The sequence below is a fragment of the Aricia agestis genome, chromosome 9, assembly GCF_905147365.1.
Source record: "Aricia agestis chromosome 9, ilAriAges1.1, whole genome shotgun sequence".
Taxonomy (NCBI): Eukaryota; Metazoa; Arthropoda; class Insecta; order Lepidoptera; family Lycaenidae; genus Aricia; species Aricia agestis.
The window spans coordinates 18,437,930-18,449,598 of record NC_056414.1 but is presented as its reverse complement, the minus strand read 5'-3'; the positions used below and the strand labels follow the sequence as shown (position 1 = coordinate 18,449,598).

Here is an 11,669-nt window from a genome sequence, read left to right as displayed (position 1 = left end):
AAAGAAATACGTGAGTACTTAGCGAAAAATGATTACATTATTTTTCTTCATTCTGCGAGCGAATGCTAATTTCGTCTCGGGCATTGGACTAAACTTTTTTGACGCTAGGAATGGCTTCAAACGTCTCGTGGACGAGATCGAGTCGATAGCGCCCGAACGAAAAAGTTTGGTCCTGACCAACTGGATTCAGCAGCCGCTGGACCACTTCGACGCCGCCGAGACGAGGCAGTGGCACATGAGATACTTCGTGAATCTCGAGTTCTGGAAGAAGGGCGGCCCGGTGTTCGTGTTTCTGGGGGGAGAGGGACCGGCGTCGAAGAGGCTGCTGACGACGGGGATAATGTACGAGATGGCGAGGGAGACCCGCGGGGCCATGTACGCCACCGAGCACAGGTACTACGGTCGCAGCAAGCCCGTGCGCGGGACCGCTGCCGAGGACTTCCGCTTTCTGAGCGCCAGGCAGGCGCTTGCGGACGTGGCGCGACTGATCAGGAGAAAGAGGGAGTACCCCCACTTCGCAGACTCGAAGTTCGTGGTCGTCGGCGGGTCGTACGCCGGCAACCTGGCGGCGTGGGCGCGCGCCCTCTACCCCGAGCTGGTGGACGCCGCCGTCGCCAGCAGCGGCCCGGTCCTCGCGAAGAAGGACTTCCGTGAGTACCTCGAGAAGGTCCGCGAAAACTACGAGCACTACGGGGGCGCCGGCTGCCTCGACCGCATCCGGGCGGCCTTCGCGAGGTACGAGACGCTGCTGGGGAGCGCCGATGGAATCGATCGTCTGAGGGAGGAGGAGGGCATCTGCCCCGAGTGCGACATGACCGTGCCCGAGAATCAGCAGGTTTTCTTCATCAGCAAAGCGTCGCCCTACATGATTGCCTCCCAGTACGGAACCGTCGGGAGCGTCGCGGAGCACTGCGCGGCTCCGGCCGGCAACTCCAGCCGCAGCTTCCCGAGGTCCGGGCGGAGCTGCTCCGACTACAGCTTCGCTGCGATGATCGAGGAGTACCGCGCGCCGGAGAACGACTGGGCGCTGGCCTGGACGTACCAGACGTGCACCGAGTTCGGCTACTTCCAGACCACCGCCTCCCCCGCGCAGCCGTTCAGGAACGTCCCGCTGAGTCTGTACGTGGAGATCTGCGAGGCGCTTTTCGGGGCGGGGTTCGACGAGGCTCGCGTGGACGCGGGGGTGGAGGCGGCGAACGCGCTGTACGGCGGGCGGGCGCCGAACGTCAGCCGCGTCGTGTTCAGCAACGGGGATATGGATCCATGGAGCTCGCTAGGTGTGCTGGAGGACGTGTCGTATGAGGCGCCGGCCGTGCTCGTCCCGCGCGCCTCGCACTGCCGGGACCTCTTCTCCGACGGGCCCGTCGACCACGAGGAGTTGAAGCAGGCGAGGATGCACATCAAGTACTTGATAAAAACATGGATCGGCGCCGCCCCATACGTATAGCCGGTATAATTTAGCTCCATGGATTTTATGCTTCATGACAATAATAAATACATATATTTTTTTAATTTATTAAATTCACTTTATTGTACTTAACTACTTTTATACTTTATTATCAATTTTAATGATAAATAGTTTAATACGAACGGTTACGATAGATAATTATTGTTGGTACATACTTATAAAAAAAAAATATCCACAGCCGAATATATTATAACCTCCTCGTTTTTTGGAAGTCGGTTAAAAATTGTAGAAAGCTAACAATCCTAGTTATGTTGCTTTTTTTATTGGGAGTGCCTCCGCTGCCGGCGCCGGTTGCCGAAATGGCTGCCGTTTTCCGAAGTTTGCCGAAGTCACGCGATGTTTGCCGAATAGGCTTCCGGCGCCTATTCGGCAAACATCGCTTGTCAAATAACAGAATAATGATCAGAAACATCAGTCTTGAGCTAAAGGACTATGAAAAGTACAAATGTGAGGATGCATATTAATCATAATCATCATTTATTTGCAAAGAATGTTGTTTACAAAGATCTTATAGTTATATACAGTATCAAACACTCTGCTTTTGAAGCATGCAAAAACTGCAAATGCTGAAACTCTCTAAAATGTAGGTATAAGGAGTCCGAAGTTCTGTTCAGTACTTTCGGAAGTATCTTACTTTTTGGTAGCTGAAAAAAGGTAGTAAAGCTATGCCTTAGCTTTACTACCTTTTTTCAGCTATCTTCCGCTTATTTCAGCGGTAGATGAAAGTGAATCACAAAAAACTAAAATATCCACAGACGAACATACAACTTTCACCTTTGGAAGTCGGTTAAGAAGTCGAAAATTTGAGATTATAAGTAATTATTTCTTTTTAAAATTTGTTTACCGGCACTGGAACCTAGCGTTTTACGCATTATCACCGGTTCCCATTTTAAGTGCCAGCGCTGGCAGCCGTTGTTTTATATCTCGGCTGCCGGCAGTATATATGTCGCAGCCGACTGGTTTAAATAATATAAAAAAAGCAGGCCCTTTGACTGAACAACGCCATTCAATCACTCGGCATTACGTCGTTTAGTCGACTTGTTGACTACAACGTTCAACACTACAGCTAGACGACGCTTAGCCAACTGGTTTAATGGCAAATTAACTAGGCTGATAACCTAACCTACTTTTGGACTTTCTGGATTGTGTTTGTTTTTGTTTTAGCGGGGGGCTGCGCCCCCCAAGCCCCCCCTTTTATTTGTTGACGGTCGCCGGCTGCTGCCGCAGCACGCTCGCCGCGCTCGCTCTGTGTTGTGGTCTAAGTTCTAACCTAACCTAACCAACTTTTGGACTTTCTGGATTGTGTTTGTTTTTGTTTTGTCGGGGGGCTGTGCCCCCCGAACCCCCCTTTCGGAAGGGCTGAAAAAACTGTATTCTGACTAATTTTGAACATATTTAGCACATACAATAATTATAGCTGATTTATTATTTATGGAATTGCAATAAATACCTTGGTGATGTATTTCATAATCCCGTAATTTCTCCTCGAATATTTGTTGAAATTTTGATTCACTCGTATGTGCCTCCATAATTTTTGTCTCTTTAATAACACTTGTAACTTTTATTAACTACTTTCTTTCCGAAAAACAACCACAAACAATACAACAAACACCTGCTAGTTGACGCCATATTGTAAATAAAACGCACCTAGCGCCGCAGCGGTGCGCGCTGAACTACTTCAATTAGACGGCGGCTTTTGAATCAGCTGTAGTGTTGAACGTTTTGAGCGACTAAAATATTCAATCTAAAAGCTAGACGTGTGATTGAATGGCGTTGTTCAGTGAAAGGGCTAGCTGTTTGATTGAACGGCTATTTAAACCAGTCGGCTGCGACATATATACCGCCGCGCCATTACTGATATTTTTGGGAGCCGGCGTCGGCAGCGGAGGCACTCCCTTTTCACTTTTGTATTAGTTAGGTTAGGTAGATACACCTGAGGATTATAATTTCATCATTCAGGATCATTTTTAAGAAATATGATTTAATAAACTAGTGTAAGTAGGTATATGAATATTAACTTATTATTGTACAGTCGGTTATCATTTTTAAAAGGCTTATAATTAACTCTGCCGTCCTTAGCATAAACAACGCAATCGTCATATTTTACGAAATTGAGTTATTAGTATATTCGGAATCGCTAAAACGAGATCTACCAGAATCAATCACTCGTTCTTTAATATCTTCTATAGTTTTCATTTTATTGTTAGTCATAAACAACGTATGTGATCTTTTCCAAACTTATTACTAGTCATAAGCATCGTTCTATTTATACTAGTAATAAACATCATAATGAATAGGCAAATATGCGTTTTTTATGACTTTAGCGTTAACTTAGAATTTCGACGTATGAAATACTAAGCATAAAAAGCGCATCTGGTACTTGGTAGTGGGAGAAGCCCCATTAGTAAGTACAGAAGCACAAGAACCGGAGAATAGTTTGCTTCTACCAGAAGATCCCTACGGCCAAGACTAGAATTTCCGATCGTGAAATACCGATTCTTATGCAAATATGGTTTCTGAAAACGCGCACGTGCCGTGTATCATAGAACTAGTATTGACATCGTTGCCGTGTATGTTCTGCGATACAAATAATTATTCTAATGACAAGGCTGGAGAACCATGGGTATATGTACTGTCAAAGTAGTGAGTTATAGGCTCATGAAGCCTCTGAATGTGATTAAATGTAAGTAATTCCATTAGGTACCTTTGATAAACATAAGCACACAATAATTGTGCATTTCCTAGACATAAACCACGCAACTGTCACACATGCGTTGATTATGCTTAGTAAACTAATATTATTGCAATCTATGTTTCCTAGTCTTAAACAATTTTTCGTCATTAAAATATTTAAATTAACTAAATTTATAAATATACCGTCGCACATGCAAAGTTCACATTTAAAGGCACAAAACAAAACAAAAATATTTGAAATATTCCTGTTAGTTTCGTAGGGACTAGGGACAACAAAAAAAAAAAAGAATAAAACTTTAGGCGCGAATTACTCGAAAGTTGCCGCCATGCAGATGCGTTGTTTATGATAAGGACGGCAGAACTGACCACCAGAAATAGTAACATTTCTGATTTCACAGACAAAAATAGTAAACGATCATCAAAATACAGACCACCATTTTAACGTAAAATGATAACCAAAGATTTAACATCTCGCTATCCTATTTATGCGAAATGACTCCAAATAAATAAAATATTAAACCAAAAGTAGTATAATATGATCACCAAAATTAGTAAATGATCACTAACATTATACTAGCATTTTAATGTAAAATTATAACCAAAGCATTCTCATCTTGCTATCCACACAACCACCCAAAAAATAGTTGCTAACCGAAAAATAATGAATAAAAACAAATTTGAACTTTTTGATTTAAGACGAATATCTAAGCAAATGACCTTGGACGTTTGACGCGGAGCGCCATCTGTTTATGAATCAATGTAGGTTGCCAAGCTACGGTAAGTTACATAATATTTCCGCTAGATCTAGCATTTAGCAATTTATTTTGCAGAGGTGGGCAGAGTAATAATAAACAGAGACTACTTGTTTTTCTTTTCGAATTAATTAAATAAAATAAATATGTACATAGAATACTTTTTTATTTTATCCCCTTTTAACCCGTATTTTATGTATGTCCCGTATTATATGTATCTCGAATACGGCTCAAACGATTTTCATGATATTTGGAGCGGGGGAGGTTTCAGGGGAGAAGACGCGGAGATGAATGTTTCATTTTTTGCCACTGAAATAGAAGTCTTTCAGCTTTTTCTACATTTTTGTTTCCCAGAATTCCTCATCACTATGGATTATTTCCGTTTTAACTGGAAAGTTTTTGCCAGACTATATACCAAAAATGCATTTTTTGCTTCTGGTTACATGAAGCTGGCCCTTTATTTGGTAGAACCATGCGTGGTTTTTATTTATTACAAAAAAATAAAAACCATATAGAAGTGCAATCCATATAGAAGTCTTTCAGCTTTTTCTCCATTTTTGTTTCCAAGAATTCCTCATCACGATAGATTATTTCCGTTGTAACTGGAATGTTTTTGGAAGACCATATACCAAAAATGCATTTTTTGCTTCTGGTTACATGAAGCTGGCCCTTTATTTGGTAGAACCATGCGTGGTTTTTATTTGTTACAAAAAAATAAAAACCATATAGAAGTGCAATCCATATAGAAGTCTTTCAGCTTTTTCTCCATTTTTGTTTCCCAGAATTCCTCATCACGATAGATTATTTCCGTTTTAACTGGAATGTTTTTGGAAGACCATATACCAAAAATGCATTTTTTGCTTCTGGTTACATGAAGCTGGCCCTGTATTTGGTAGAACCATGCGTGGTTTTTATTCATTTGTAACCCGCCTTTGGTTTTTTTTATAAAACGTTAATTGTTTATCATTTATGGCTTTTTCTACACCAACATTGTAACAACATTTTGGGCTATTTATTTCTACTATAGTGTCGTCATCTACAGTGCCATCTGGGGTTGCTCCAAAATATTGGACTTCCGGATATTGGACAGGACAGGAATTTTTGTATTCGAGTAAATTTGAGAATTATTAAGTTATTTTTTTTTTCCTTTTGGGCAATGGGGCTTGTTGGCTTGAATGGTGGGGGACTAATTTTCTTTTTTCTGACTTTTTTTCATTTTTTCTTGTAACAGTCTCTGTTATATACTGTGGGTCCCTAATAGGTATTTTTCTCGGATATCTAGGATCCACTAATTCAGGCAGCTGATTGTGCTGACAAAAAAAAAATAGTACTACTCCCTCCAGTCTGGCTTTTTGTTTTTAATATAATCAATAATTAATATTTACGTTAAAAGATAATAATAATATTTCTTACTGGACATTTGAATCCGTGTTATCATTAATCTGATGTAATGACTCTTCTAAATTTTGTCCTTCGGTTGCATTAATTTCAACTATCCTACCTTGGATCCTACAGGATTACAAAAATAAAAATTTTGTGAATAAAAACAATTTGAAAATCAATGCATTGTCTGATGCGTATACACATGAAGGTATATTAAATGATGATGAAATGTATTTTGCGCTGTAGCTAATAGTGAACAATATCGCGTAACAACGGTCCGGCGCATTATAGCACGAAAGTAAATTTCGCTAGTCCCAAAAATGTTTTTGATGATTATTGATTACTTAAAAATTAATACAATTCTAATATTTCCTTTAGTTAATCTTTTATATAGTGTGTGATTGTAGTAGTGCAAGTTATTGAATGATAGTAACTCAATAAGTGTAACAGATATTTGTTGAAAAACCCAGAAAAATTCATAATTTCGAAAAATTAAACTATAGAGTCAAAATAAATGAATCGTGTTTTCCGTTAGGCAAGTATCAGATAAATATACAATCATTAAATAAATCTCAATTTCATTTGTGTTTCATCGTCTTCCGGGATCGTAATACTTATTAGAAAACACAGCAAAAAAAGGGAGCTCGGTCTTAATGCCAAATTACAGCTTTGTAAGTCCTATAGTCTTTGAGCAAGACTGCGGACAGACAGACAGACAGACGGACAGACCGAAATTATAAGGGTTCCTTGTTGACTACAGAACCCTAAAAATTTCATTAAAAGTATTTTTTTAAAATTTTACGGCTTCCTTTAACAATACTGAACCTTCCCTGAAGCTATGGCATATTATCTCCATGTATGGCAAACATTTTTTAAACATCCTATAGTTATGTAGGTATAATAGTGTAACAGTAAAAAATAATTGTTTGAAGTCTCTGTGATAAACTATTCTGTATGCTATACATTTACGTAACAATTTACATTACAATGTCCGATAAATAATAGACTGTTGTAAATGCATCTGATGATCACATGATCATAATATTATTTTTCACTTTTACAAAATCGAAAAGTGCAAACTGTTAAAACTTAAAGCCGGTAAATTGTCAAAGTGAGACTAATCAAAAGAAGAGCACGCACTGCTTGTGCCGTGTGCGCGGAACGGCAACGCCGCGCTCCGTTGTACATATCTCGAGTTGACAACGACGCATTCTGTAACTAATTTACGCCTGTTAAATTTTATGAGCAAATGCTTTACTACATTTACTAGTGGAGTTTGATTTACAGTAGGCACTAAAGAGTTTGATGATAAAACTTCTATTTTGCAATACTGTTTATCGCAAATGGTTCGCGATCAACAAGATAAAAAATAAAGAAACATGTATGCAAAGATTCATTATAAACGGATTAGCTAAACCAAAAAAAAAACCCATCCTAAAATATACATCTTACGCGATTTAAAAATATATTTTCTGATAACTGAATAAAGATCACCAAAAATATCGTTCACGACAATATATTTCAAGATACACTTTCTAATTACACAAAACTTCTGTATTTCCCGATCTGTAATTTAGCTGTAAAACATCGCCAAAAAGACGTCTAAAACGCATTTTGCTTTACTATTCACCTTAAAATGAGAAACTAAAGAATTAGATAGAAAGGGTCTGTCTGTCTGTTTGTCTGTCCGTGTCATTTGTCAGTAACCACTTCACATCCAAACTGCTGAACCGTTTTTACACGTGGGACGTGCAGGCCGGAGACAATATACCTAATATAATTTAATTACTTATTATAATACTTTTTTGTGTTTTTTTTTTATGAGATAAGGGGGCAAACGAGCAAACGGGTCACCTGATGGAAAGCAACTTCTGTCTCCCATGGACACTCGCAGCATCAGAAGAGCTGCAGGCGCAGGTGCCGGCCTTTTAAGAGGGAATAGGGAGGGGTAGGAATGGGAAGGGAAAGGAATAGGGTAGGGTAGGGAATAGGGGATTGGGCCTCCGGTAAACTCACTCACTCGGCGAAACACAGCGCAAGCGCTGTTTCAGGCCGGTTTTTTGTGAGAACGTGGTATTTCTCCGGTCGAGCCGGCCCATTCGTGCCGAAGCATGGCTCTCCCACGTATATACTGTTGCGTGTTAATCTGCTCACATTTTTAGTCTATCGTAGTATTATTTCTACATAAATATCGCATTGATTTGCTCGCTAGGATTTGGTGATCATTTACTATTTTTGGCATACGATTACAATTTGAGGTGTAGTCGTGACAAAACTAGCTAGTAGTATGGCAATTTTAAACTTTATTATTTTGGTGTTAAGAGGGCGACTAACCCCAAAAATCAAACATCGTCCTTCTCTCTTCACACTCACGCCCGTCTTTCATACGCCAGGTGAAAAAGAACGACGCGGATTCATCGCCAAATTAGTTTTTTCTCAATAACTCGATAAATAAACAACATTTTAAAAATCCGCTAGGTCGATCTCTCAGTGATAGAATTTTATACAATGTGTTAAAATATTAACTTAGTTCAATGCACGTGTAGCGACACTGTCTATCGACCTTGTACTACTGTATGTTATTTTATATTGTCTATCGACATTGTCCTACTGTATGTTACCTTATATTGTCTATATATTATTATGCTATGTTATATTTTACATGTTATATTTTGTGCTGTTGGCTGTCCAGTCATGTACTTTAATTCCAGTCACCCCGCTCAGTCTTCACACACGGTTATGGCAATAAATGAAAAATTTGTGAAAATTAGATGCATCTTTGTGATTTTTTTCTATAGAGAAAATTTTAAGATATCGTGTTTTTGCTCAGATCGAATTCTCGAAAATATAATGTAGTATCTAATTTTAGAAAATGAAACAATTCGGGGCTTATCTTCAAGTATAAAAATGAATTATAAAATCGACATTTTAGGGTTAGTCTCCGCCTTAAGTAATTATTTTTGGCTGTCATAGCTTAGGGTGCGAGTGCATTTTATGGTGGTCATTATATTTGTTCCCTTTTTAAAATCTAAGTGATTGATTAAAATGATAGCCGACCGATGAATGATGATACCCTCAGTATGGTAGAAGTGGTAGAACATAGATGTAGGCCGAGATAAAAGGAGCCGAAATAAAAAATTTACACAATTTTTATAGCTGTATATTTGATTCGTACATAACATTATGTTCCTTATCGTATGTTACTGTAACCAACACCCGCGCTACACAGGGTGCTGCGCGCGCCGTCCTGAGAACGATTTCCGAGTTTCTGACAGAAATCGCCTCACGACCGGCGCCGTCGAACTGTTAACACGTCTACTTACGTTTACAATTTACAATAATATAGACATCGGGCTACGCGCTAAATATACTCCACTACAGTAAACTTAGGTCGAGTTTGTCGTAAATATTATCTTACGTTCCTAGCTCTCGATACGATTGGTAACCTGTATAGCACCTTTGCAATTTCTATTCGGCCGAACCACAATTCGACTCACTCCAATATAATTTTGTGTAAAACTTATCGCGTCTCCCTCGACTAAAACTTTCGTTGCTCACCTCCCCACCTTAACTTTAGGTGTGTAAAATTACCCAGCTCGTTAGAAACTAGGCCCAAACTATAAAATTATTTCGTACCTACCACGAGAAGAATTATAACACCTAGTACACTCTATCGCACCGATCCGAAGTTACTTCCGTCAGACGGGCCCTTCGGACCGGTGCGCCTCCTCCCGTCGAGTACTTACCTACCTATCTATACCTACGTACGTCGTACGCACTCAACACGAATATACATACACGACAGTGCTTCCTATACGCTATAATATTTAAATTACGCAGTAAATATAGACATACAAAAGTATAAAAATGTCTAATTTATACAAGATTTAGCTAGGTTGAGTATTAAAGTAGCGACGTCCGAACACGCAGAATACGTTGAGTTACTTTGCGTACCTTATAAATAAGTTCACTAGCGACTATGTACAGTACTAAGTCTAACGGTAGTATTAGTATTTATAATATTATGACAAAAAATTTAAGTACCTACGTAACATGGTCAACGATAACACCCCGACTCACCGGGCCGGGGAAACACAGAAAATAACATCGAAATATAAATTACATTAAAAATTTCAATCTAAAACTTTTAGAGAAAAAAGTTTTTGGGTAAATATACATCATACTGTAGGTACCGGTACTAATTTCAACACGTAGACACTCCCAACCCTGTACTGACTAGGATCGTGTCGCGCCACATTCGCCGCGGCGGCACCGCGTACATACTAAGTACATACATAACATATTGGCAGTGTTCACATTCCACTCGAACCTCCGAACTCGACGGCATTAGACCGAACATAGCTTGACCCCCGGAAACAGATTAAAGGCGAGCCACGAGATGGGGGGGGGGGGGGGGGGGGGGGGGGGCGAACGTTCGGTCGAATGCGACTCGATAACGTCGGCGGAACTCGCGAGGCCGCAAAGCCTTCGCGACAAAACTAAATCTATCGGTTACAATGTATACAATGTACACGCTATTTACAGAGCGGGGGCGGGGCCTGGCCGGCGCGGGGCGGCGCGGGGCGGAGCCGGCCTAGTCCCAGTCGCCGATGAACATGTGGGGCCGGTGCGGGGGCGCGAGGGGGTAGGCGCGCGCAGGCAGGCGGCCGTACACCGCGTACGGGTCGAACCCCTCGCCGTCTGAAACACAGTCGTCGTCATCGCGCGCCCTCGCCGCGCGAGCCGCGAGCGCCGCTCGAGAGCCTCCTAAACGATTTCAACCGAAAACTTGTAGAGTGATGAGTTTCGCGAGATCCTCAAACGACAGCTAAAACCGCCGCAGTTTAAGTTCACCCTCCGTCGAGACCAGCGGGGCTAAAATGGTCACATAGCAATTCCTTTCAATCAATTCACAAAATGAATTGTCAAAACTGTCTAAGTCACGAATGTCAAATTAGTACGAATTTATACCAATTGAATTGGTCAAACCTACGGTCAAACTCACGAATGTCAAATTAGTACGAATTTATACCAATTGAATTGGTCAAACCTACGGTCAAACTCACGAATGTCAAATTAGTACGAATTTATACCAATTGAATTGGTCAAACCTACGGTCAAACTCACGAATGTCAAATTAGTACGAATTTATACCAATTGAATTGGTCAAACCTACGGTCAAACTCACGAATGTCAAATTAGTACGAATTTAGACCAATTGAATAATTGAATTGGTCTAAATTTGACATTCGTGAGTTTGACAGTTTTGAAAATTCATTTTGGGAATTGATTGAGAGGAATTTATAAGCGACCATTTTAGTCCCGCTGAAGGTTCGAGGCGAAGTGGCCGTTACGAATTACTTTGCACAAAA

At 40.5% G+C, this 11,669-nt stretch overlaps 2 protein-coding genes across 7 annotated transcripts in view; one reads left to right on the top strand and one right to left on the bottom strand.

The window, feature by feature from the left end:
- Positions 1-220: 220 nt before the first annotated feature.
- Positions 221-1,506, top strand: LOC121730510 (putative serine protease K12H4.7). The gene has a single exon (XM_042119586.1). The coding sequence runs from the start codon at positions 236-238 to the stop codon at positions 1,445-1,447; it is 1,212 nt and encodes a 403-aa protein (XP_041975520.1). The 5' UTR covers positions 221-235; the 3' UTR covers positions 1,448-1,506.
- A 784-nt stretch (positions 1,507-2,290) lies between these two features.
- The window catches only part of LOC121730509, a 137,245-nt gene continuing 127,866 nt past the window's right edge, over positions 2,291-11,669 (bottom strand). For 4 of the 6 annotated variants that reach the window (XM_042119583.1, XM_042119585.1, XM_042119579.1 and 1 more), the window contains one exon: positions 9,459-10,998. In XM_042119583.1, the coding sequence (XP_041975517.1) occupies positions 10,892-10,998 (107 nt within the window). In that variant the 3' untranslated portion in view covers positions 9,459-10,891. Of the gene's footprint in view, positions 2,411-6,322; positions 6,327-9,458; positions 10,999-11,669 lie in introns of those variants that run through there. The other 2 variants (XM_042119584.1, XM_042119582.1) reach the window with 2 other exon arrangements.

Coding starts and splice junctions, on each gene's coding strand:
- LOC121730510 (XM_042119586.1), top strand. CDS start 236: ATGAGATACTTCGTGAATCTCGAGTTCTGGAAGAAGGGCGGCCCGGTG.